At 49.8% G+C, this 27,096-nt stretch overlaps 1 protein-coding gene and 1 non-coding gene across 13 annotated transcripts in view; one reads left to right on the top strand and one right to left on the bottom strand.

The window, feature by feature from the left end:
* Positions 1 to 27,096, bottom strand: part of MEGF11 (multiple EGF like domains 11) — a 439,586-nt gene that overhangs the window by 45,649 nt on the left and 366,841 nt on the right. For all 12 annotated transcript variants that reach the window (XM_073801157.1, XM_033851846.2, XM_073801152.1 and 9 more), the window contains 2 exons: positions 26,166 to 26,378; positions 17,954 to 18,128 (listed from right to left, as the gene is read on the bottom strand). In XM_073801157.1, the coding sequence (XP_073657258.1) occupies positions 17,954 to 18,128; positions 26,166 to 26,378 (388 nt within the window). The remainder of the gene's footprint in view (positions 1 to 17,953; positions 18,129 to 26,165; positions 26,379 to 27,096) is intronic.
* Positions 3,740 to 3,847, top strand: LOC117311270 (U6 spliceosomal RNA). The gene has a single exon (XR_004525494.1). It is a non-coding gene; the product is annotated as a U6 spliceosomal RNA (small nuclear RNA).

The raw sequence follows: 27,096 nt of genomic DNA on the forward strand, positions 1-27,096 counted from the left end.
TGGGCCTCTCCCTACTTCCAGATGCCCTGCAGTGGCCTCCCCAGTCCTCTGGTGGCTCCTCTTCCCCTCTTCTCCCGTGCTGTGCCTAGAGTTTCAGGGCCACCAACGCAAGCTGAGTTAGGTGCCCAATGGCGCTTCAATGCCAGAAGCACACATGTGGAATGTGCTTCACTGTTTACAGAGCCCCTTGTCAGGCAAGCGTCTGCTCTTTGCCAAGCAGGGAGCCAGCCCTGGGCTGCTACACTCCCCCTGCCTACCCTTCTTGGTCACCGCCACTCCCAGCTCTGAGGGCTTAGGCAGTGGGAGCCTCACTTGTGATTTCCCAGGGAGAAAGAGTGACACGCGGTCCACGAGGCAAAGAGAACAGCTTGGACTGCATGCCAGCCACAGAGGCCTCTCCAATGCAGAGCAAACCTCACTGGACCTAATTAGTGTGTCACTGATAAAGCAGCAACTGACAGTGGATGCATGTTGGGGAAGAGAAACTCTGCATAAGGCACGAGGAACAGAGGGCCAGAGAGAAGAGAGGGAGAGAGGGACGGAGGCCACTTGTCACATCCATCCCCATCCCTGCTTCCCTGTGCCAAGGGGGTAATGCTCAGGGCCTGTGCGGCTGACTCATTCTGCCTGGCTCCCCTGGAGGACAGGTGGAGAAGGGCTGAGGTTAGGCCTGGAAACCCTAAGTCTGTCCAACATGAGTAGGCTGTCAGTGACCTGAGGCTGCTCTGTACAGTTGTGCAGGCTGTGCACTGCACAACTCTAGAGGTGCCACTCATATGGCAGTCACTACAGCTTGTGTATATATTACATCAGCTTTTTTGCAGATGTCAGTAGAATGTCTTGAGAAAGGGGTGTTTTTTCCTAATTTGCACAAACATGCTATATAAATTTGACCCCTCAAGAGGTCTCCCTAGAGGAGCTCAGACACCTCCTAATGGTTCCCACACAGATACCAAGACATTTCAGGAAGACCTGAGACACAGTGAATGTGGCCAAAAAAGGACATTTGGGATCAAGTTCAGGCCTTGTTCACTTAGCTGGTAAACTAAGCTGGTAAACCAAGCTGGGGTCCTCCTGGAGACTTCGATGGTCAAACCAAGTTTCTTTTCTCCTCTGTGTTGATGCCCTTGTCCCATCTGTGGCCCCTTTCTCTTCTCCAACCATTCCCTCCCCTGAGAGCCTCTCCTGAGCTCCAAGAAGGCATCACAGGCTAATAAGGGCTTATTGAACACTCTTGAGAGGTATCTGTATCTTATCAGGAGGCTCTCAAGTCTAAACTCCCTGGAAATGTTCTTGCATGCTGGGTACATGCATAGTGGGCAGTCCCTGGAGAAGGAGGAGCAGGTGTGGGCAAGACTCTGGTCCTTACTGTTGTCCACGCCCCTTCACCCCGACAGACAGGGCTGACCCTTTGCTCAGGACAGACTGACCCATCCCCAGTGCTGGAGATAGGAGGAAGGAGACTCAGATTTTTAACTGCCCCCTTGGTGCTAGCCTGTGCCAGGCACTTTTTGTTCCTTGTCTCCTTTTGTTCTTATAACAGCCCTGCAGGGAAGGAATGACTTATCTAGAGAGAGAACCATCCTGGAGAGAGGCCAAAGGGAGGCTGGAGGGGTCAACTTGCCCTGAGTCACACTGTGGGAAAGGGGCCAACTGACTCCACAGTCCACTCTTTCCTCTAGACCTGGCTGCCTTGACTGCAGACAGGGCAGCAGTGACAGGGACCCCAATGTCCTGAGCACCTAATACATACCAGGCCCTGTAGTCAGTGCTTTTCTACACATTTGATGTTAAACATATGCTGGCAGTGGAGGCGGGAATGGCTAACAGGGGCTTTTGGAGGGAACTCTTAGGGGGCATTTGTATCTTATGTTACGAGGCTCCTGAAGTCCAAGGGCCTTTAAGGCTTGAAAGAATAAAGCTAATGTGGAATAACAGGTAGTGGGAGCGAGTGTTAGACTGGGGATTGTGCCAACATCCATCAAATACTGTATATCCTCTGGAAGAGAGAAAGCTGGTTACAGTGATGGTGATGGTGCTGCTGCCGCTGCTGGTGCTAATGGTGCCTGGGGATGCTCGCAACATCGCGCACACAGGCCGGCCTCAGCTCTCAGTTAAGAGAAGGGAGCTTCCCGTGACAGCTTCACTCTCCCGCTTCTGCTCCCCTAGCACTGAGCCCTGTCAAATGCTCTGGCAGCTCCTGAGTACCTGGGAGGTGGGGATGATTCTGGCCACAGAGGATCAGGACATCTCTCGCAGGCCTTCTGGGTCCTACTCCCTTAGCAGACAGAACGAGGCTTCCCTGCAAAGCCTGGGCTGGAAGCTTCGGGACTTTCTGGGCAAACACTGACAGCATATGGCCTCAATCACTCTGCATTAGGTTTCATGATTTCCCTAGTGGTTTTAAAGAGTGCCGAAGAACAGTGGCTCTAAAGTGCTGGGAAATTCCACACGGGGAGGGTCTTCACGAGCATTTAGAGGAGTGTGAGGGTAGAACATGGAGGGGGCGGCAGCGCAAGATGAGACTGGAGCATGGGAAGGGTGCAGGTGGGCCGCCTCCCTACTTCCAGATGTTCTTCAGGCTGTTTTTGGTGAGCCTGTGTGTGTGTGTGTGCAAGGAGTGGTACCCACTCCTGATGTATGTCATGTGAGTAATACACGTGGGCCCTATGTATACCAGATGTACAAATGTTTGGCCTGCGTGGAAGAGCAGGTTAGGGATAGGATTTTGGCTTTTGCTGTCCCAGTGTCTTGGTTTGAATGGTAGCTTATAGGCCACCCCCAACCCCCGCCAGCCCACTGCCCCATGCACGGTCTATGCAGCGTATGACTTTGGTGTGAGTGTGTCAGTGGTGTGACAGCTGTGGGGTAAGCTTAGCATCTGCATGTCAGACATTGGGCTGATCCTGGTCACAGAGCCTCAAGGGGGGATTTGACCACCGTGGCTTTGCACGTGGCGTACATGGCAAGGACACGCTGGGTCCACTTTGTGGGGTTGGATATATGGGGGGTGTGTGTGTGTGTGTACTGCAGAACCCAGCTCCTCTGGGGTGGTGGCTGGGAGGTGTGGGCCCAGGGCGGTGGCCTGCAGAGCCAGAGGCTGACTATGTCGACAGTGATAATGTCCCAAGTGGGAACCAGATTGTGGGGGACAGAGGGCCCTGCAGGGGCTGATGGGGGGTGTTGACTAGAGTCCAAGCAAAATGTGGCATATTCATGACTTAGGGGACGCTTCTAAAGGACCTGGGAATTTGTTCAGTGAGATTTACTGATCACTCTGTGCAGGCCGGGGAGTGGACTGGGGTTAGGAGGATGGCAGGATGGGGAAAAGGGACAAATCAGAAAGACCTGCCCTCCAGCAGCTTTCTGTCTAGTAGGACAGAATCATCCACAGTGTGCCACCAGAGTGGGTGTGCAGTGTCCTGTGGATAGGTTGTGTCCCATAGGAAGAAAGCAAGTAGGCTTTATGAGGAGATGGCAACTGAGCTGATCCTGTGTGGATGCACAGGCAGAATTTGGCCAGGAGGATAGAGAGCAAGGGCATTCCAGGGAAAGGACAGACTGAACAAAGGTAAAGAGGAGACATTGTACATGGGAGGGCGGGTGTGTCTCCAGGTTAAGGTAATCCATCTGGATTTTCCAGAGCACCACGGCTGAAGGGTAGCAGTGGGACAGGAGCCTGAAGGTCAGACTGGCCCAGCCAGGAAGGCTTCAAACGTTACCCTAAAGACAAAGGCAGGTGCTTGCTTCAGGCAGCACACATACTAAAAGTGCAATGATACAGAGAGGATTAGCATAGCCCCTCTGCAAGGAGGACATGCAAATTCGTGAAGTGTTCCATATTTTTCTATATACAGAAAGCCCTAAAGACTCCACACAAAAACTACTAGAACTGATAAACGAATTTAGCAAGGTAGCAGGATACAAGTTTAACTACAGAAATTGGTTGCATTTCTTTACACTAACTATGAAATATCAGGAAGGGAATATAAACTAACAATTCCTCTTAAAATCGCATCAAAAAATAAAATACTTAGGAATAAACTTCACTAGGAGGTGAAAGACATATGCTGAGAACTACAAAACATTAATAAAGGAAATTGAAGATGATTCAAAGAAATGGAAAGATATCCCATGTTCTTGGATTGGAAGAATTAATATTGTTAAAATGGCCATACTACCCCAAGCAGTCTACAGATTTAATGCGACCCCTATCAAAATACCCATTACACTTTTTACAGAACTAGAACAAATAATTCTAAAATTTATATGGAACCATAAAAGACACAGAATTGCCAAAGCAATCTTGAGGAAAAAAACAAAGCAGGAGGCTTAACCCTCCCAGACTATAGACAATACTACAAAGTTACAGTAATCAAAACAGTGTGGTATTGGCACAAAAACAGACATATGGCTCAATGGAATAGAATACAGAGCCCAGAAATAAACCCATACACCTATGGACAATAAATCTTTGACAAAGGAGGCAAGAATATACAATGAGGACAATGGACAGCCACATGTAAATCAATGAAATTAGAACACACCCTCACACCATACATAAAAATAAACTCAAAATGGCTTAAAGACTTAAATATAAGACATCATAAAACTCCTAGAAGAGAACATAGGCAAAACACTCTCTGACATAAATTGTACAAATGTTTTCTTAGGTCAGTCTACCAAGGCAATAGAAATAAAAGCAGAAATAAACAAATGGGACCTCACTGAGCTTATAAGCTTTTGCATAGCAAAGGAAACTATAACAAAACAAAAAGACAACCTACGGACTTGGAGAAAATATTTGCAAATGATGCAACTGACAGGGCTTAATTTCCAAAACATACAAACAGCTAATACAATTCAATAACAACAAAAACAACAAAAACCAACCCAATCAAAAAATGGGCAGAAGACCTAAACAGACATTTCTCCAAAGATGGCCAATAGGCACATGAAAAGATGATCATCATTGCTAATTATTACAGAAATGCAAATCAAAACTACAATGAGGTACCACCTCACACTGGTCAGAATGGCCATCATTAAAAAGTCTACAAATAGGGCTTCCCTGGTGGTGCAGTGGTTGAGAGTCTGCCTGCCAATGCAGGGGACACGGGTTTGTGCCCCAGTCCGGGAAGATCCCACATGCCACGGAGCAGCTGGGCCCGTAAGCCATGGCCACTGAGCCTGTGCTCCGCAATGGGAGAGGCCACAACAGTGAGAGGCCCGCGTAACACACACACACACACACACACACACACACACACACACAAAGTCTACAAATAATAAATGGTGGAGAGGGTGTGGAGAAAAGGGAACCCTCTTACACTGTTGGTGGGAATGTAAATTGGTGTAGCCACTATGGAAAACAATGTGGAAGTTCCTCAAAAAATTAAAGAGTTGCCATGTGACCCAGCAGTTCCACTCCTGGTCATATACCCAGACAAAACTATAATTTGAAAAGATACATGCACCCCTATGTTCATAGAAGCACTATTTACAATAGTCAAGACACGGAAACAACCTAAATGTCCATCAACAGATGAATGGATAAAGAAGATGTGGTACATACATACAATGGAATATCACTCAGCCATTAAAAAGAACGAAATAATGCCATTTGCAGCAACATCGTTGGACCTAGAGATTATCATACTAAGTGAAGTAAGTCAGAAAGAGAAAGACAAATACCATATATCACTTACAAGTGGAATCTAAAGTATGACACCAATGAACTTATCTATGACACAAACAGACTCGCAGACATAAAGAACAGACTTGTGGTTGCCAAGGGAGCGGGGAGTGGGGGAGGGATGGATTGGGAGTTTGGGATTAGCAGATGCAAACTGGTATATATAGGATGGATAAACAACAAGGTCCTACTGTAAAGCACAGGGAACTATATTCAATATTCTGCGATAAACCATAATGGAAAAGAATATGAAAAAGAATATATATATGTATAAGTGACTCATTTTGCTGTACAACAGAAATTAACACAACATTGTAAATCAACTATACTTCAATAAAATTAAAAAAAAAAAGACAAAGGCAGGTCCCCGAGAGCAGGCAAGTGACTCTGTGTTTCAGCCTATTTTAGGAACCCCCTGCCCTGAAGGCAGGCACCTGGGCCACTCTTTTCTGTTTGAGATAGGTTGCAAGTCCAGACTCAGGCAAATCCAGTGGCTTATCGATTGTGGAATCATTAAAAAAAAAAGTTATAGAATGAATGCAAAGAAAGGCCAGAAGTTGAAACCTGAGAGGCTTTTACTGCGGAACAAAAAGAAATGTAGGAGGGGGACTTCCCTAGTAGCACAGTTGTTAAGAATCCACCTGCCAGTGCAGGGGACACGGGTTCGATCCCTGGTCCAGGAAGATCTCACATGCCGCCAAGTGGCTAAGCCCGTGCGCCACAACTACAGAGCCTGCGCTCTAGAGCCCACGCACTGCAACTACTGAGCCCAGGTGCTGCAACTACTGAAGCCCACGCGCCTAGAGCCCGTGCTCCGCAACAAGAGAAGCCACTGCAATGAGAAGCCCACGCACCGCAATGAAGAGTAGCCCCCATTCGCCTCAACTAGAGAAAGCCCTCGTGCAGCAATGAAGACCCAACGCAGCCAAAAATAAGTTAAAAAAAACCACGAAAGAAATGGAGGTGGGAAAGGCTGCCTCTACTGTCCACACTGTCCATCCTTCCCATCCCCCAACTCTATAAATTACTCAAGTCTTTTAAAGCTGGTTTCCTCTGGGCCCGGAGGTGTCTCAGACAAGTTCTCATAGAATGCATCACTATACATAATACGGGCCTGGGATGTGCTCTCCATTAAAGAACTTGAGGCCTCGGGGGGCAGGTTTGAAGGCAGCTCAGTTCAGACCTCCCAGCAGGAAGGGATGAGGTGGCTGAAGGCCTGGGTCAAAGTCTGTCTGGGGTTGCAGGCCTGGGGGAAAAGAGGGGAGCAAGCCCTCAGAGGGAGATGGGGCAGGAGGGGTTTGTCCTGGCAGCATTTGCCTGGGGGAGGGGCTCAGCCTCCGGTTTGAGAGAGGGGAAGGCTGAGATGCTCAGAGTTGTGTAACCTTGACATGACTGTGTCCTTGTGTGTAAAATGGCACTGGCGACATCTAACCGTGATACAGATGGGTGTCATGGTGATGACTGGGTGCTCTATCCACACCACCACCTGGGAAACTGACACTTTCCCTCAGCTCCCAGACAGATGTCTGGTTGCCCTACAGTTTGACACCACTTCCTAATTCAGCTCTCACGGTTGGAGCACCCCTTTGGCCATGCTTAAGGTTTCATTTTGGTGGGGGGCCACAAGGCTCACTCTGGGTTTGCCCACAGAAGGGGCAGGTCAGTGGGCTCTGGAACTTGACTACTGGGTTCAGGTCCTGGCTCTGACGCTTATGGGACCTTGGGCAACTTCTTCCTTTTCAGCATTATTGGGGTAGAATTCACAAACTCTGTGCAAGTTATTAACCTCTCTGTGTCTCCGTTTCCCTATCTCCAAAAACGGGGATTATAATAGTACTTTCTTCCAAGGGTAGGGGTGACGATTAAATAAATTATTACATGTAATGTTCTTAGAACAGTGTCTGGCCCAGAGGAATTGCTATAAATGCTTTAGGCATTTGATTATTTCCCGCGGCCGAATTTGAGCCCAAGCCCACTGCAGATGGAAGAAAAGAAATTTAAGATTTACCCACTCTGTGCCAGTTTGGTAGTGTACCCTGTTTCATCCTTATACCATCCTAGGAGGAACTCCACGTGCGAGGTGAGCACAGTGGGGCTCAAGAGGTGATCCTGCTGGCGAGCATGTCACCCCGCTGGTGAGCGGCAGAGCTGAGATTCAAACTCAGGTTTCCTGACTCAAACCTCATGCTCTTCCCCCTCTGCCAGCAGCCTCCACTGAACCATGGGGAGTGATGGGAACCAGCATCTGCTGAACACCTACTGCATGCTGGGTCCCTAACCTGTGATGTCACCGTCTCCCCACACAGGGTGTGGAGGTCAAGTGAGGCAGCGTTCCGTCACGGCCCTGCTCAGGACTGCAGTGACTCCCTCTTGCCTGCTGAGTTCAGCACCAGTGCCCACCTGGCTGCCGGGTCCAGCCTGCTCTGCTTTCACTCTTTCCTTTGGATTCCCTACACCCCTGCTCACTGGGGCCACCTGTGCTGAGGGCTGGAGCACCTAGGCCCCGCTCCCCTGGGCCGGTCTCAGGGAGTGAACACTCCTCAGAACTTTTAGGAGAGGGGAGAACAATTACTTCGTAGTGTTTTTGGAGAGAACTTTTGAGATTGTTTTTTTTCATTTACCCCCATTGTTAGTCTTCCTATTAGCCCCACCTTAAAGTAATTTATTCATGATCTTTTTCTGCAACATTTTGCATTTTCCAGACATCTTCTGTCAGGAGTCCCTTCCCCTCCTAGGGTCCATAATTACTCTTGCAGATGGAATTACTGGTGCTAAGGACTAAGCGGGGAGATGGCTGGGGAAGGGCCAGGCTAGGTGGGGCTTTGGGGCTTCAGGGCAGGGGTAGCAGGTGGGGAGTGGGCTCTCCCTTTGGTCCAGACCCACAGCCTTGGCGAGGGAGTTAGTCTGCGGCCTGGACCCCACTGCTCTCCCTCACGCCTCCGGGTGCACACACCTGGCACTCCTTCTAGCCTTCCCAGCAACGTGTCTCATCTCAGCTTCACCCCAGACCGAGGATACAGGGAGCAGGGTTTGTGCCCCATTTTGCGGAACATGAAGTTAGGCACAGAGAGGTGAAGGGACGTGGGTAAAGTCGAACAGTGAGTAGGTGGCTGATCCAGGGTTGGGGCCCGGGTCTGACTCCCGGCTGGCCTCTGCTCAGCACTGACTACCCCGCACGGCCGTCCTGAGGCGAGCTTGGTCTTGGAGCCATAAGCCCTGGGTTCCAGGCCCAGTTCGAGGTCCTGGTAGGTCAGGTCTTGTAACTGCTCTGAACTGCAGTTTCCTCATCTGTGAGATACAGCTAACAATACTCGCCCTGCTTTCCTCACAGGAGAGCTGTGAGGACTTAACAAGCTTAGGTGTGAGACAGCTAGCTGGGTAAACTGTAAAGTGCTGCGCCACAGTAAGGGAGGGAGACTGAGGGTCCCAGCCACCTCCCCTTGAAGACTAAGGGCGGGAAGTCACTAGGTTCCAACTGAGGAATAAGGTAGCTAGCGTTGTCCCCTCTCCTGGGAAAAGGCCTGAGAGAGTGTCAAAGCTGGCTACTTACCACAGATCCACAGCCCTCTCCTCTCCAGACAATTTTTGTTTGTGGCTCAAAGGGTAGGCTCTGGATTCAAACAGCTATAGGCTCAGCTCCTGGTGACCACGGACCAACTAGGGAAAGTTACTTCAGCTCTCTGAGCCTCAGTTTCCTCATCTGCAAAGTGGGGATCCTCACAGCCTCTACTTACAGGGTTGCTGCGAGGATTAAGTAAAAATAACGTATGAAAAACAGAGAGCCTGGCCTAGGGCCCGCCACGGTTCCTCAGTGCTCCGAACGTGGGCCACTGTCACCCTCACTCGGCCATCCACTTCCTCCAGACCTTTCAGGGAAGCTCCTCTGACTTGTGGCCCCCCCCCCACGTTGTACAGTCTGCGGGGCGGCCAGGACTGGGAGTTGAAAAGGGAAGAAACACCATCATCGCCAGAGACTTGGACAAAAGGAAAACTGGGAGTGTTTAAAGCATGGACACCTCAGACCTGCCCCAAGAGCTTCTTCTGCTGTATGGAGAGAGCTGCAGGGACCAGGCCTGAGACCCAAGCCCCGGCTCCGGACCCCAGTGATGAGGGCAGTGATAAAGACGCGAGGAGCACGGCCGGGAGAGGGTGGTGTGACAGGGGGACTGTTTATTTTTTAGAACAGAAGAGTCAGCAATTTTCCCTAATAAAGCTACAAACCATGGAGTCCCAGAGCGGGAAGGCTGGACTCAGCCTTTGTGACATAAAACCAATTTTCCCTATTTTGCCCTGTGGATTAATTGCCAACATGATTTAACACTCTGGTGACACCCCTATCCCTCTCTGCCCTGGGAAAAAATCAGTAGGTGTCTGCTGTGGGGACAGCGAACTCATGAGATGGAGGTGAAGGTGGAAAAAGCATCTGACTGGGAGCTATGTCACTTGCTTCACGTCCCAGTTCTGCCAATGATTTGCTGTGTGACCTAAGTCACTTTCCCTGTCTGGACCTTGGTTGCCTCCTTGCAAAAAGAGAGGGTGCACCAGAGAAGCACGGAGTGTTCTTCCGAGTCTGCCACTGTAAAGGGTAATTCTCATTTTGTGCTCACACAGACCAGGAAGGGCAGGCATTATTAACCCATTTAACAGATGGGAAAGTAAGGCTCAAAGAGGCTGAGTACGTTGCCTAAGGTCACACAGCTACAGAGCGGAAGACTTGGGATTCCAATCCAGGCCTGTCTGACCCCAAAGTCCATGACCTTTACCTCCAGTAAACACAAGGAACCTTGACAATCAGTTATTGAACATTCAGTACATGCCAGGCTTTTTCCTAAGCACTGTGCGTATTTCATCTAATTCAATCCAAAGAATAACACTAGAATGTAGTGCCATTATTTCCCGTTTTATAGATGAAAAACTAAGGCTTGAGAAGCATAAGTAACTGGGCCAAGGCCATTCAGCAGAAGACGACAGACGCTGGGATTTGAGTACCGGACTATGTATGTGTGTGTATGTGTTTATATTTTTGGATCATTTCTGCTACTTTGTACTACCTGTGCTCCTCTGCTCACACGGGCATGGCAGCTAGAGAGTGAATTCCTCATCCCCAGCACAGCACCCAGGAAAATCTTTTACTATGCTAATTAGGAAGCTAGTCAACGGTGGGGTGGTTAGGGGATGAGAAGCTGGTTTTCTAGGCATGGGGCTAACAGTCTGACCTCAGTGTGATGAAGAACGAAACAATTAGAACAGGAAATGCACACACATTATATACGTCACCTGGCTCTAATTTTCAGTCCACATTCTCTTCTGGCCCCGCAGCTGCCCTCTCTCCCTAGTTTCAGCTCAAGAGCCACACAAGAGGCAGACATGCGCTTTGCCCAGCTGGTGCGGGGGTGTGTGTGTGCTGGGGGAGGGTGACGTCTTCAAAGGCCATAGGAAACCTTGGAGGAAAATTCAGTCACTGCTCCACTGCTATGGATTTTTGTAACTCTCATCCCCCTCCCGCCTTCACTGGCCTGAGCAGCTGAGGTTTGCCTGTGACCTACCGACAGCAGGGAGAGAGGGGAGAAAAATGGGTACACTAGTTTGTTCATTTGGGTGATGGAGTGCCCGTTTCCCTCACCAGTATGCAAGGTTCAATAACGTCAGACAGGGCTGCAAAAATTGCAGCATAAATAGATGAGCCCTTTAAGGTAATAGAAATTCTGTCATCCGGGGAGAAATACAGGCCCTGAATCCCACGGGAGGGGACACCAGGCCCCCCCTCCCCCGCCTCCCACACTCCCCGTCCCCCTTATAGCCGGAGCTGAAAGGGAGCATCTGTGCTGAGGAACAACCGGAGGGCCCCCTATCTCCCGGCCACACGGGCTCAATGCGTCAATGCGGGGAGGAGGTCTGGGAAATCAAGCCTTTGTAGCACCGGCAGTGACCTCACAGGCTGTTCACTCCAGGTGCCAAGGCGGCAACAACTAGTTTTAGAGCAGTGGAGGAGGCTTCATCAGGCTGGCCACGTAGGTGAGGCCTTAATTAAGGAAAGCTGGCCAGCAGAGGAATGTGGAGGGGCTGAGAAACTGGCCTTCTCCCCGCTGTGATGAGAAAGTCTGTTCTTCATTCTGTGGCTGCTCTTGGGAACCCTGGAGCCCTTGGGAACCCTGCAGCTCCCAGCCAGGAGGAAGTTTCAACTAACTCTGCTCTCTTCCCCTCGCCCCTATTTCCACCTGTACCCCCAAACAGGGGACTCAGGCCTGGACCAGTCAGCCTCTTCAGGTAGGGGACCCCTTGGGTACATGACAACAGCGACAATAGCAGTGGCAGCATCCCCAACAATAATGATAATAATAGCTAACACTTGTTGAACGATGACTAATATACCAGGTATTCTAGTTATTTTATATGTATGAATTAATTTAATCAGCCCAATAATTCACTGGACTTTATTATTATTACCCTTTCACGTATGAGACAACAGAGGCACAGGAAGGTTATATCCTGCCCGAGGTCACACAACTAACAAGAAGCAAAGCTGGTACATGAAAGCGGGGAATCTGGCTCTAGAGTCTCTGGCTAACACCACTATATAGAATTGCGTAAGGTAGAAACTCATACCATTTGCCCAAAGAACCTGGAGATGATGCTGGGGGACAGCTGCTCTAGTCCCACTGCAGCTGCCTGTTTATCTGAAATGCAGAGAAACCAGTGGGTAGATTTAAGCTCCCGCCCTGCTGGCAAGGCCCTTCGGAAATGCCATGAGTTTCCTTCCTATAAAGGTCAGTTCTGGAAACTTCTGCTAAGGGCATTCATTGCTCTTCCCAAGACTTTTATTCATTTCAAAGTGTCCTGAGCAAGATATTCACATGGTAGCCATGTGGTGGGGGAAGGCAGTAGGAGGTGCAGGGTTGGAGGGAGACAGACGCTGAGCCGTGTGCTGTGGGAACAGAGGAGATGAAAGGGTTAATTCTAAAGTGAGGAATATTCAGGGAACGCTTCATGGAAGAGGCAGCCTTTGACTTTAGCCTGAAAGGCTGACAAGGATTTTCATAGACTGAGATAAAGACAGTGGGGAGGGCCATTCTAGGAAGAGGGAAAAGCTTGAGAAACAGCACAGGCAGAGGCCCAAAGCAGACGCTGTGTCTGGGGAAAAGCGGATATGTGTGGCCACAGCACAGGTTTGTGGCAGGTAGCAGGGGATAAGGTTAGGGTGGACTAACTAGTTTTAAGGGCAGGTTACAAAGGACTGGGGTTTGAGCTTTCTTTGGTGGGTAATGAGAAGCCATGGAGAGGGGTGATGGGACCCCAACTTCCAAGTGGAGGGATAGCTCCACTTAGTCCCCTCAACCACAATACCCTCCCCTCACTTCCTGAATCATCCCTCACTCGGACACTCGCAGGACTCTGCCAGCTTGAGACCCCTGTCATGTGACCCTCACTCTGCCTTCCCCTACCCCTGTTCACCCTGGTGCTCTGGCTGGGTAAGGAACCTGGGTTCTCACAGGGCAAGAGCAACCTTGCAGCAGAAGCTCGTGGGAACTGTCCAAGGTGCTGAACCGACGCCACGCCCAGTTTTAAGTACTCCCATTTTAATGATTGACTCCCGCACCATTGTTTCTGTTGGACAGAGAATTTCATTCCCATCTTATAGATGAGAAATGGAAGCCCCAAGAGTTAGAAGAACCAGAGCTAGGAACTTGGTTTCTTGCCTTTCAGCCCAGGGCTCTTTTCTCGCACTCAGCAGCCCCAATGTAGTCCAGCATTGCATACCCGAAGTGATTCCATTGCTGCTGCCAAGCTAACATGTAAAATGCCCAGACTCTCTTCCCACTTCCATCCCTATGTTCATTTCCCCAAACACTGACAGGTACGTCCCCCCCACAGCGCCTCCTGACACTGACCACTGAGGGCGAGCCACAGGTGCTTGGCTGGACCTGCCTGGAACAGCAACTGTGCACGTTTATGGCTTTATTGCATCGGGAATCCCTGGGCATAACTCATCCTGGCACTCTCCTTGGAAGGGAGTGCTGGGCTTGAGGGAAGCAGAGTTCTCCCACACTGTCACATTTCACCTGCAATTACTGCCCTTTTACTGGGCATCTAGTGTTCCAGGTCCTGAACTTTCCATTTGAAGTTTCTCACTCTCACGGCTGTCTCCTCTTAACAGATGAGGAAATTCAGACTTAGGCAGGATAAGTGACTTTTCAGTAGGGACAGTGGGGATTGGAAGACCACGATCTGAACCCAGATTTGTGTGGTTCTATGGTGACCCATCAGTCAAAGTCTATCATCTAATAGATGAGAGCTGTGGTGGCTCCCACCACTACTGGCTTTGTGATCATGGGCAAGTCACTTATCCTGTTTGAACTTCAAGCCCCTCATTCTCAGGCCGAGGCATGTGAAAGTGCACCTCTGTAGGGCTCCTGTGAGGAACAGAGATGAAGCATGTGGCAAGGACTCAGTAAGTGTTTGCTGCTAACGTGAATATGACTATTATTGGGCACAAGCTCTTAGAAGGCTGGATGGGCATCTGATTAGCCTTTCCATACCCTCAGCAGCGTCCCCAAGTTCTTGGCAGAGAAAATATCCAGTCTCCTGGGAAGGAAGGAGAAAGAGTGTGAGGGTTAGAACACCCTGAGTGTCAGGTGGGCTTGCTTCTGCCCCATATTCTTATGGCCTCAGGGGGTGGGGACCACCTGGCTGGATCAGGCTTGCCACTGGGCTCCCAGGGGTAGTTCAGTATGCCTCATGGTTACGTTGAGGCTGAGGTCATTCTCAGTCCTCAGACCCTGAGAGACCCTGTTTTCACAAATGTATCCCAACATCCTCCCTAAAGAGCCCTTGGCAGGAAGAGCTCTGATGGGAGAGGACAGCTGGGCATAGGCCTCACATCCATTACCATGTTGGCTACTCACATCCAGTAGCAGACAGGACTGATGTGACTCTCACCTTACAGATGAGGACACTGAGGCCCAGCAAGGTAAAGCGACATGTCCAAGGTTACTGAGCTGAGGCTCAAGGTCTCCAAACTCTCAGAAAAGGGTTCTTTTAATTAGTCTCAAATTAATTGCCCACCCTAAAACTCCTTCAAGGAAAAAGGCAGGTGCATAAATTCACAAACCACCTAACAAATAAAGGCAATGCTAATTATCACTGATTGCAGGACATTTGGGGGAGGGTCTCAGCCAAGTCTGTTTTCTAACGGCTCTGATCTCCCACCCTGACCAGAGCTGGCTAACTGCAGGAAGTTACATTCATTCAGAAGCTGGCGCGAGGGCAATGGTTTGGTTTCCCCCTCGGAACCTGGTGTGTGCAGGAATGAGCCACGCTGGATGAGAGCAACTGACTATTCTGTAATCACCTCAAGCAGCCACTGCTCAACACCCGACAGCGCCCCAAAAGAAACTTTCCAGGTAAAATGAGGCTTGGCGGGAGGAGATGGACGGGGGTCTCACCAGGGCCGCTTCGCTCACAATCTGTCTTATTTAGCCCTGAGCCCCAGGCAGGTGGGACTCCACTTCAAGATGATTCCTACAAGTGCCAAGTCCCCCAAAGTTCAAGAGCAGGAAGTCATTTGCATCCCAGATGGAAGGAAGAGACGCAGGGGCCTGGCCTCCAGATTCCTGGAGCCATGGCCTGGGGGCAGTGGGCCCACAGACACTAGCCTCTCTAGGACCATCCCCAACCTTCACCCACCCAGGGCCTGGATTTCCCCTTCTTTTGAGGAGCAGTGCCTGAGGCAGGCAGCTGGGGGTGAAGAAGGGGGAACAGGGAGGCCCATAGACAATGTATACAATCAGACTGTAACAACCTCAGTGATGCCCCCTTCCCCTGGCCAATACACACACACACACCCACTTGCTCCTACTTTCTCTCATTTCCTCCAGAAGGGTGTGTTTCCTGACTTGGTCCGTAGAGTCTGCATAGCAGACCATCTTAGAAATCAGTCAGTTCATCTCCCCCTGCACACTCGCCATTTACAGATGAGGGAACTAGGACCCTGAGAGCGGAAGCCACTTGCCCTAAGTCAGAACTACCCTGGTAGCCAAGCTAGGACTGGGGTCTGGATGTCCCCCGAGAAGTCCTGTGTGGTCACTTCATTTTGGCTTCAGTCACCTGATCACTTGACTAGGTGAGACTTTTAATCCCAAACAACCATTCGCTCCTACCCAAACCCCAAACCTCGGGCACTCCATTTATCTATGGGAGTTATGGACCAAGCTCACACCAATAAAGGTAAATTAGAGAGGAAATTTGCAGGAGGGACAGATCTTTTTCTCTTTTGAAGATGCCACTGGAGTCACCTTCACCCAGTTTTATCTGCATTGGGGAGGGGGAAGAAGGAGCTGAACAGAGTTTTGTTGTATAGACCAGGGGCAACCTGCCCACAAAAGACACTGTCACCAGGCAAACCTGTACTCTTACATCATGACAAGGGCTTCCTTCCAGTGGATCGCCACCTTGGCAGCACACTGGCCACAACCAGACCACACTCAGACCAAATATATCAGCATCTCCAGGAGAGGGCAGGGGCATCAGTGTTTGTAGAGCTCCCCAGGTGATTCCAATGGGCAGCCCAAGTTGAGCACCATCCTCTTCCTACTCAAAGTGGGGCCACTGACCAGTAGCGCTGGCATCACCTGGGAGCTTGATTAGAAGCACAGAACCGGGACTTCCCCAGTGGTCCAGTGGGTAAGACTCCACGCTCCCAATGCAAGGGGCCCAGGTTCAATCCCTGGTCAGGGAACTAGATCCCGCGTGCATGCCGCAACTAGGAGTTCGCGTGCCACAGAGTTCGCATGCCGCAACTAAGAAGTCCGCATGCTGCAACGAAGAGCCCGTGTGCTGCAACTAAGACCCGGCACAGCCAAAATAAATAAATAAACAAATAAATAAAAAATAAATATTTGAAGGAAAAAAAAAAGAAATGCAGAACCATAGGCACCTCCTCAGATCTACCGGATCAGAACCTGCACTTTATCAAGGTCTGCTGGTGGTTTCTGAGTTCACTAAAGTCTGAGAAGCACTGAGGCAAGGTACTCCATACAGTATAGCCCATCTCTACACCTGACAGCAACCTTGCAAGGCAGGGGTTCCATTCCACAGGTGAGGAAACTGATCCTGAGAAAGGTTAACTCACTGGCCCAAGGTCACACAGTTGGTGAGTAGGACAGCCAGGATGTGACCCTGGGCTGGTTGCAAAGGCCACTCTTTGTACTACACAAACCACTTCTTACAGCACCATAAAAAATCTGGCCACGGGGGTCCCCTGAATGTTTGGGTCCTCAGACCCACTGGGCATGCCCCGCCATTGAACAGGATTCCACTTCCAATGTCAAGTTTTCCCCGGAATCAAACCTCATAAAGACCAGCATAATTCATGAGGAAATACAAATAGTAAACAAACACGCGGGGGAAAGGTTTACTCTCCCTAGTAATCAGAGAAATGCAAATTAGAGCAATACTGAGGAGCCATTTTCTACCTATATAATTAGCAAAAATTAAAAAAAGAAAAGAATGTTAGCAGAGTTGGTTTGAAATAGGTACATTCATACATGGCTGGTGGAGGCGTAGCTTTATATAACCCTTGAGGAAAGTAATATGGCCACATCCGTCAGGAGCCATAAATACATTATGCCCACCGACCCTGGGAAGTCACCCTAAGGAAATAACTCAATAGGAGGGGAAATGGCGTTTGTAGGAAGATGCTCATTGCAACATTTGTCGTGAACATTGGAAACAAATCAGTATTCAGCAGTAAGGGAATGGCTGAGTCAGCAGGGGGGCCATCAGCTCCTGCAGTGTCATGCAGCCATTTAAAATGATAATTAAGAAGCCCAAGCAGCAAATATGGGAAAAAAGAAAGCAAAATACAAAACTCTGGGCTTATTACGTGCTCTGTGGTTATCATGATGGAAAAATACTGTGTGCGTAGGATATGGATGCAATATCCAAACCAGTTGTCTTCTTTGTCCAAACACCAAAGAAGACAACTGGTGTTTCAGGGTGAGGGGACAACGGAAAGACACCTTCCTTCCATTACTTTTACAGTTACAAACCCCAGTAGAATCGGCCTTTAAGAACAGCCTTGGCAGCTTTCTGGTCATGGACTCTATCTCTGAGTGGCACATGGAGACACCCTCATTCTGCATCCATGGGCACAAGGCCACACTCCCTGATTCCACCTGGAAGTGGGAGGAGCTGGCCCCTCCTTTCCTGTGTAGGGGTGGGGGTGGGCGGAGAGGCCACGGGAGTCCCCTCCCATCTTACCATGAAGCCTGGGGCACAGGTGCAGCTCCCAGTGACGCTGTGGCAGTTGGCGCCGTTCTGACAGGTGCAGGGCAGCTGGCAGCCAGCGCCATAGTAGCCAGCAGGGCAGGATTCATTGCAGTGGTGGCCAGACCACCCTGGCTGGCAGGTGCAAGCTCCAGTTACCGGGTGGCAGCTGAGCAGATGAGAGAAGGATGAGAGGACAGTCTGGTCAGGAATGCGGCCATATTCCACCCTCTGCCCACCCCACGTCTGGTCTGTCCAGGGCTGCAGGATCGAAGGGCCTCTGAAGTTAAATTTCTTTCCTTTTTTTTTTGGCTAGTATTTTCCCCCAGTTGTGAGTTGTTTATTTATTTATTTATAGTTGCGGCACCTGGGATCTTCTGTTATGGCACGTGGGATCTTTTGTTGTGGCGTGGCCTTCTCTCTAGTTGTGGTGCGTGGGCTCCAGAGCGTGTGGGCTCTGTAGTTGTGGCACGTGGGCTCAGCTGCCCCACAGCATGTGGGATCTTAGTTCCCCAACCAGGGATCAAGCCCCCATCCCCTGCATTGGAAGGCAGATTCTTAACAACTGGACTACCAGGGAAGTTCTGAGGTTAAATTTCTTAATGTATTATTTGTTTGCCAGACGATGCCAAGATTACATGGTCTTATTACATGTTTCTTATTAGCCCCAAGAAACTGAGGCTCAGAGTTGTTATATAATTTGTCTAAAGTTACATAGCAAGGAAGTAGCAAAATCAGGATTAGACACAGGTCTCCTGACTCCCAAACAAGTGCTCTTTATAATACAAATACACAGAGACCAAAGCAGGAGGCAGCCTCTTCCCTTATGGACTGGGAGGTCCAGCACTTCACCCACTCTGCACCCAAGGCAGATGCCCAGTGTGTGGGCAGGCACAAGAGGGCTGCAGTGAGACCCAGTTACTCTGCATATTGTAGGTACTCAATGAACATTTGTTGAGTTAAAATGGAACCTTGGGGTAGACGTGTCCTCCCCTCTATGGCAATGTCTATATTGGAGAGAATACCCTCCATCCATGCATTGCTAGGGCTCTTTAAGAGCGAGCAAGATCATCTCCATCCCCCCTCTGGCGAGCCCAGCAAAAGAACCATTTGGCTGGAGGCAGGGGCTGCCTGGCATGACCTCTAGAGAGTCAGGCAAACTCTGGCTGGCAGAGGTCTGATCCAACAGCCAATAGGCATCCATGATCTTGGGTGTGGTGACCATTTTCTTCTCAGAGCTTCTGTGGGGAGTGTCATTGACTGACGGCCCTAGCTACTGTGTCTGAAATCCATCACTACATTTTCTCAGAGGTCACACTTCCCCTGGGCTGCTCTCAGCTAGAGCACAGCAGGGATATTAAGGTCGACACATTCTTGGCAAATCTGGGACTCCTCTGATGGACAAGTTTGGCTTAAAGACTCCCCATCTCGCCAAACTTTCTTAGAACTGTGCTTCAGTCTAAAACTTTCCAATCAACCTTCCTTCCTTCTCTCTTTCCTTCACACAGGTCAGACCTGCATTGCAGTCTCATGCTCCCCTAGCCTCCTCAGCCCCTTCCCCATTTTCCCTCATAGCTGTGTCCCTAGTAAATCTCTTGCTCTCGGCATCTGCTTCTGGGAGAACTCAGACTAACACTCCAGAGAAGACGCCGGATGTCAGAGACAAGCTTCTTGGATTCCCTGTGTCATCTGCTTCCTTGCCCTGGAGTCCAACTCAAGGGATACGGTCCAATGGCGCATGCTCTGGGCTGGCAAGAGAAGCCTACGTACAAATCTTGGTTCTGCTAAGTTCCACGAGGATATGGGCTTTGTCTCCCTGGGTCATTGGTGGATCCCCAGTGCCTGGCTTATATTCACTGCCCAATTAAATATTTGGGAATGAACAGCACTTTCACTACGAGTAATTATTTTCTGTCTGTTGACTTGTTTATCACCTGTCTCCCCACCAGGTGGCAGCTCCATGGGGGAGGGCCCTTTGCCTGTCTATTTCACTTCTGTATTGTACCCCAATGGCCAGCAGGGTCCCTGGCACCATGAAGATACCAATACATATTTGCCAAATGAAGTAATGGACAAACTAATTGTGTGAAGCCCAGCCAGTTTCCGGGAGCCCTGATTTTCTCATGGAAAATGAGGGATGAACAGGAGCAGACAGTTCCTGAATAGTAAGTACAAGTAGCTAATAGTCATTTTGGAAAATGTTTAGTCTCATTAATCATCAAATCAAAACAACAACTGGATATCACTTTTTCTCTATCAAAATGGTAAAGTTTTTTTGTTTTTTTTTTTTAAAGGGATAATGCTCAATGCTGGTAAAGGTTTCTGGGAAACAATGTGGGGTTATATATCAGGAGTCCTAAAAATATTCAGACCCTTTGGTCTTGTCATTCCATTTCTAAGAATCTATCCTAAGGAAATAGTCACAGTTGTAGAGAAAGATTTATGCATGGAGATGTTCCCCAAAGCATTATTTATAACAGTGGAAACATGGGGGCAATTTATATAATCATAAATAATATGTGACCAGGCTATTAAAGCACCAGGCACTTTACACCTATATTTCTAATCTTCAAGTAAGCCTGTGAGTTAGGCATTAGAGCCTCTATTTTTCAGATGGCACTTGGAGGTTATATGACTTGCCCAAGGTCACACCACTAACTCAGTGGCAGCTGGGATTCCGACCCAGGTCTGTCTGGCCATGTTCTGGTCACTGCCTCATGCTGCCTCTGACACCAGGGTACTGGTTAAATGAATTATGATAATTCATATGAAGGCATGTTAGAGAAGTATTCAAATGTTTTCCAGTGTATTTAATGATATGACATAAGGGTAAGTGAAATAAGCAAATTGTGTATAAAGTCATGATCTAAAATATGAAAACAAAGTGAATCAGAAATGGATGAAGAATGAACAAATTACAACAAAATGGTTTTTGTACTCACCCCTGGATTGAGAAATTATGAGTGGCTCTGAGTTTTTTCTTTAAATTTCTATGTATTCTCTGACTTTCTCAAACTGAGCATCTATTATATTCATAAACAGATAAAAAGTGATAAAAATTATAATATGTAAAAAAGAATGTGTGTAAAGAATGGATGTTTGAAGACTTCCTGACTTTTATGGTTCCAGATAAATTCCTCCCTGGGTCCCATACTGTAAGGGGAAATAGTGGCCTGCACGGGTGTCATGGGGCAGGGGGCCCCTACTTGGTGGCCCTGACCCTCAGCCAGATAGTTGTGGGGTGCTCCCCTCTGTCCCCAACACTCCCAGCAAAGCCCTAAGGCATGGCCTTTCTCGGTTCCAACTTTTCAGGGGTCTCCTCTGAGGTTTGGGTTTAGGGTCAGAGGGACTGGCTCGGTCACAGTCGTGGAGACTGACATGCTTGGACCCAGGAAGTAACCCGGCAGCGCTGGCGGCCGCAATCAGCTCTGTCCGGCCCCTGGGATTCTGAAAAGCCTCAGTTGTCCTTCTGCCCTTCTTTCAAGAGATTCTCTCGTTACAGGTCCTTGCTCTGGCGTGAAGACCACCCTGTGAATTGCATACTAGACGCCCAGTGAGCTGGCGAACGCTGGCCTCTAAGCTCTCCTGCGTTTCTTCTTTCCGTCTTAACCGCCGGTGTTTTGGAAGTTAGGGGTGTGTCTCAACGCCAATTTTACCTTTTTACTCTGAGAAACCAGAAAGCTCAAAACCAAACCTGAGATAATTTCTTCCTCTCTCCTTTCATATCCCTAAAATTCTATTTTAAAAAACAAAACACCTCTGTTTTCTTAATTCGATCACCTGTCACTTATTATAGAAACTCCAAAATCCCTTTGAAAAGAGGGTGGGGAATGATCGCTGGCTCAGCGATTAGGACTGAAAACTGCCGTCGCCGTGCTCTCGGCACCTCTGTCACAACTCCCTCTCCCTGGTGTACCCTGCTCCCTGCCCCGTTGGTGGCAGAGCCATTCCCTTGGGTCACCTGGCAGCCAAGTGACTCCTGCTTAGGCTGGTTTGGCTTTTGCTCTGCCTTTTTTTTTCCCCCCTCACCTTTCTCCATTTCCCCCAGACATAGATTAATCACAAGTTAATAGGAGCCGAAAGCTGAACAATACAGGAAACTTTTCAGGGTGGAATTTTCTGCCAGTTTTTCCTGGCTGCTCTAAGATTGCTATCCATGCTGCATCTGGTGGCTAAGTCAAATCTTTCAAAGGTAATCCACTCTCATGGCTGCTGGAATTCGTCTATGACAATCCAATTGTGGAGGGAACATGGACGAGGTCTGACACACAGGTGTTCACTTTCTCAAGGTTATTCCTTTATGAAGGAAGGAGGCTGCTTTGTGTGTGCTACAAAGCATTTATAAAGGGAATGAAGTGTGGGGAATTTCACCAGCCACTTCTTCCTTCCCAGGGCACGTGGGTTCAACCTCTCTTTGAAGCAGCCTTTCCAGAGGGGCACAGAGCCGGGAGAGGCTGGGGCTAGCTGAGGAGGGTTTTCTATGGTTGGGGGTTGGGAAGACTTTGCTTCTCTAGGAAAGATGCTCAAGGCCTTCCTGGCAAGCTGTCTTGGAGGGGCTCTGCTGCAAGCTCTTGCCGAAGCCCGCGGGGAAATGAGGCAAGGTTTCTGGGGATCCCACACCCTCTCTCAGGGAGCTCGGTGGAAGCTTCGCTTTCAAAGATCACAAGAAAACTTTTACCCCCCACTGGGCTGACAAAAGGCGATAGACAGATTGGGAAACTAAGACAGAGGAGGAGTACACGTATCAGGACACTGACTCAGGGAGAGGTAGTTCTAAGGCCAGGACTGAGGGGTCCCAGGCCTACCCAGAACCTGCAGCTTAACCCTTGGGATTAGGAGTCCTAGAGTCATCCCTCTGCTTTTCTTGGATCCCGAGAGAAGGCTCTAGAATGGGACAAAGGCTCACAGGAAGAAAGGAGTGACCTGTGTCCACAGAGAGGAAGAGAGCTGTTCTCTGTGCCCCTGAGAACAAAGCCAAGTGCAGCATGAGAGAGGTGCAGTGAGACCACAGGCTCTCAACCTCGGGCAATTCTGCCTCCTCCCACCCCACCTAGGAAACGTTTTTGGTTGTTAGAACTTGGGGCTGGGGTATTGCTACTGGCATCTAGTGGGCAGAGGCCAGGGATACTGCTAAACATCCTGCAATGCACAGGATGGCTGTCCACAACAAAGAATTATCCAGCCTAAAATATCAACAGTGGCGAAGCTGAGAAATCCTGAGTTAGACTAAATAAAAATTCGGTTAGTGTCCGGGGCTTCAGTCACTGGGGCCGTATGCCAAGGGAAAGGGGTGAAATATATTTTAGAAATAGGGTGACATCAGCTCGGGAGCAGAGCCACCCTAGAGGAATGGGCGATTTAAGATGAATTCAGCAATTCTTTTTCCTGAAGGTCTGCTCTGTGCCAGGCTCCGTGCAAGGCTGAGGCCGCAGAGACCCGCAAGCTCGGGCTGTGACACAGCTCCCTGCAAGGAGATAGTCAAGCAGACACGGGGGAACCCGGCCTGGGGGGTTGGCTGCCAGGCACTCTCGGGGTCCCCACGCTTAAGAAGCACTACTGCCTCCCAACCCCTGAAATGTGACACGTGTTAAAGACAGTAAAGCAAATAATCATCAATATTGAATGGGCTGAGATTAGCGACGGAGAAGAGGGAGTCCTTCCAGATTAATAATGCATTGAGGACTCCTTCAGAGGAGGGATAAATTATGCAGGGCACGGCTGCTTGGGTATGGGGAGAAAACAATAGCTCTTTAATTTGGGGGTTGGTTGGATCTCTGTGGCAGGGACTCTCCCTGCACTGGACCTCAGTGGCAGCCTAGCTTCCTGTCCCTGACACGGTCCTCCCTTGGCATCCCCGCAGGGGTAGGGGTTCCTGATGCTGCCCCTCACCTGTGGAACAGCCTGAGGCAGCTGCCCAGTCCCCCGACCAGCCATGTGGGACCCCCGTGTTTAGAGTCTTGGAGCTCTCACCCCACCCTCCAGACCCAGCCCAGAAGCCATCTCCTCCAGGAAGCCTTCCCTGACCAGTGAAGCGGTTTCCTGTGGTGCTTTCTGTACAGAGCCCTGGGTCACAGTTACTTGAGTACATGTTGGGACCCAGCAGGGCCAGCCGCATATATTTCATTGATTCTAAGATGCACTTTGCCCCACATTTTCAGATCTCTGATGGATGTGCTAGGCAGTCAATGGTATGTCCTGGCTCAGTTTTAGTAGTACATAAAATAAAGCAGTGCCTCACTACTGGTGTTGTCTTGTATTTGAAGAAATATGGTAGGAGGTCCTCAGTGTGGGTAGGTGCTCCAGACTCAAGTTCCTGAGGGCTGGACTCGTGCTGAGGGACCCTTTCTTTCTTGTGTTTGGCCCTGCAGGCTCTCAGTGTTTGTTGAATGAATGACTGAGCGAATGAATGCTTAAGTCATATATAGCCCGTTCCATTGGCTCCAAGGCCCCCTCTTAATGGTCTCCTTCCCAACCCTCTGCCCTTGCAGAGAGCACTGCCCGAGCCACTTAGCTCCAGGAACTGAGGACTGGGGACAGATTCTGTCAAAGCCACGACACTTTCTAAGAGGCCTCTGCTTACAGTGACCCGAGGACCTTGGGTGATGTGTGGAGAATCAAAAGCTGGAAATGAAGAGGGGCCGAGGCTAGGTCCTGGCTGTCCCAGAGACAAGGCTACAAAGCAGAGGTATCTCTCTCTGCCCTGCCAACAAAAGCCACCCACTGCCCAGGGCAGCTGGTCCTGCCCTGAGCTGTCCTGCAGGCCTGAGGGGAGAAGGGAGACTCCCCTCACCTTGCACCATCCTAATAAGAGGCGGCCACATAGAGAGCTGTGGAAGCATTTATCTGGGGCCTGACAGCCTCATTTGAAGCTTTAATCTGGGGCCCGACAGCCTCATTTATCACCAGAGGGCGGTGCCAGCTGGTGCAGGAAGCAGGCAGTGAGGGGAGCTGGGGGATGTGGCCCAGGGCGGCTCTGGCGTCTCCACTTCCAGGAAGCAAGGCTGGGGCCGGCTTCAGCCCAGATGTCCCCAAGCCCCACTTTTTTTTTTAACTGAGCCTTTTATATTATTTATTTTGTTTAGTAGCACATGATAGAATTATACACAGATGATCTCTTAAAAATCAAATGTGGTTATTTGTATATACATTAAGCCCTCAGCATAATTTCTGCCTCTGAAGTGCTAATACAGTATTTAAAATTATACAAACATCCAGTAAACGGCATTTTAGTTTATGACACTCTGTTAATACAATAAATATACAAAACTTCCAAACTACTAAAAACGTGCAACATTAGAGGGACAGATGGAGGGCATTTATATAGAACCATGACAGTCACCGTAATGGCAGCGCAATATCACTCGCTGACAAACTATACAGATATCCCTAGATAAATAATCCCAGTCCTAGATTAAAAACCACTGACACAGGGCTTCCCTGGTGGCGCAGTGGTTGGGAGTCCGCCTGTCGATGCAGGGGACACGGGTTCGTGCCCCGGTCCGGGAAGGTCCCACATGCCGCGGAGCAGCTGGGCCCGTGAGCCATGGCCGCTGAGCCTGCGCATCCGGAGCCTGTGCTCCGCAACGGGAGGGGCCACCACAGTGAGAGGCCCGCGTACCGCAAAAAAAACCCCAAAAAACCACTGACACAGAATGCAGGGAGAGGCCACCCCAAGCCAAGACCCTGTGGGCCTGCCCTCTGTCCCTCCTGCTCCACCACTCTAGCCACGGCCCCAGGGGACAGCCCTCTGCAGGCCCCAGGTCAGCCATACCAGTTTTTAAGGTCCCTTCTAACACTGTCCCTCTGTGGCTCAAGTCCCCTGCTTCTGCCTTGGTGGTCCTGTCTCTGGGCCCCTCGGGGCTGGTAAAGGGCTTGGTTAGATGCAGACTCTGTGGAAGCGAAAAGTTCTCCCGACCACGCCCCCAGGGCCCTGGTACCCTGAGCCTAGCCCCCCGCATTCCCACCCATCCCTGCCCTGTTTCCCTGAGGGCCACCAAGTTCCCTCGTGCTCCTGTGTGTGGGGTCTCAGGTTGGCCTACGTCTTTTCACCAGACTGGCCAGTGAAGGTGATTGCGGAGGTCCCAGCCCTTTCACTGCCTGCCTGGATGATCTGGCTGGAGGTGGGCTTTGTGCCCTGACAGCCCCCTCCCCACCAGGGCCCACCCCACCCCTGTCCCCCGCTCACCTGTCCCCAGATCGTTCATACCTGATGGTGTTGTCGGCATCACAGGGGCAGGGCAAGCTGCAGCCTGGGCCGTGCAGGCCCTCGGGGCACAGCCGCTCCTGGCAGCGTGGGCCTTTGTAGCCAGGTTCACACTTGCAGGCACCGGTGGTGGGTGAACACTGACCCCCATTGTGGCAGTCACAGCGCAGGGAGCACTGGAAGCCAAAGGTCCCGAAGGGGCATTCCTCTTGGCACCTGCGGGAGAGCAGAGGAGGGTGAGGCTATGCCCCCTCACCTGCCCTTCCAGATCCACCCAGCACGTACCGCCCCTGCCTCCAGGCCTGGGCCTGGTGTGCTGCACCTCCTCACAGTCTCCTCCCCTCTTTCCTCTCCTCCTCCAGGAAGTATTCCGTGGTTTAGTCACCCCAGTCCATTCCCTCCTCCATGCCAGTTCCCCTCAGTCCCCAGGACTGAGTTCATACTATCATATTTCATTGATTATAGGCTTTATGTGTTTTTTTTTCATTTTTTGATTGCAGTAAATAAGTATAACATAAATTTACCATTTTAATTATTTTTAAGTGTACAGTACAGTGGAATTAAGTACATTTATATTGTTGTGCACCATCTCTAGAACCTTTTCATCTTCCCAAACTGAAACTTCTGTACCCAGTAAACAGCAAACCTTGTTTTAAAAATATATTCTAACATCTCTGAAGCCAGTTAAGTCTTATAACTGATGGCATGTCATAGTTTAATTTTCAGTGTTTTTCATTCTTAGCAATATATAAACTAATGATGCATCTCACAATCGGTGGCATTTCAGATTTGATGAAATGGGGTAATTTTATTTCTACTCATTGTCTCTGCTCTTCAAGTCTTTCGGACAGATGTACAGTCTCCCTGCCATATGGGAGACGATCCTCTTCCACCAGTGTTGAGTTTCCCCGTGAGTACAAGATGCATCCTCCTC

The sequence above is a fragment of the Tursiops truncatus genome, chromosome 2, assembly GCF_011762595.2.
Source record: "Tursiops truncatus isolate mTurTru1 chromosome 2, mTurTru1.mat.Y, whole genome shotgun sequence".
Classification (NCBI taxonomy): domain Eukaryota; kingdom Metazoa; phylum Chordata; class Mammalia; order Artiodactyla; family Delphinidae; genus Tursiops; species Tursiops truncatus.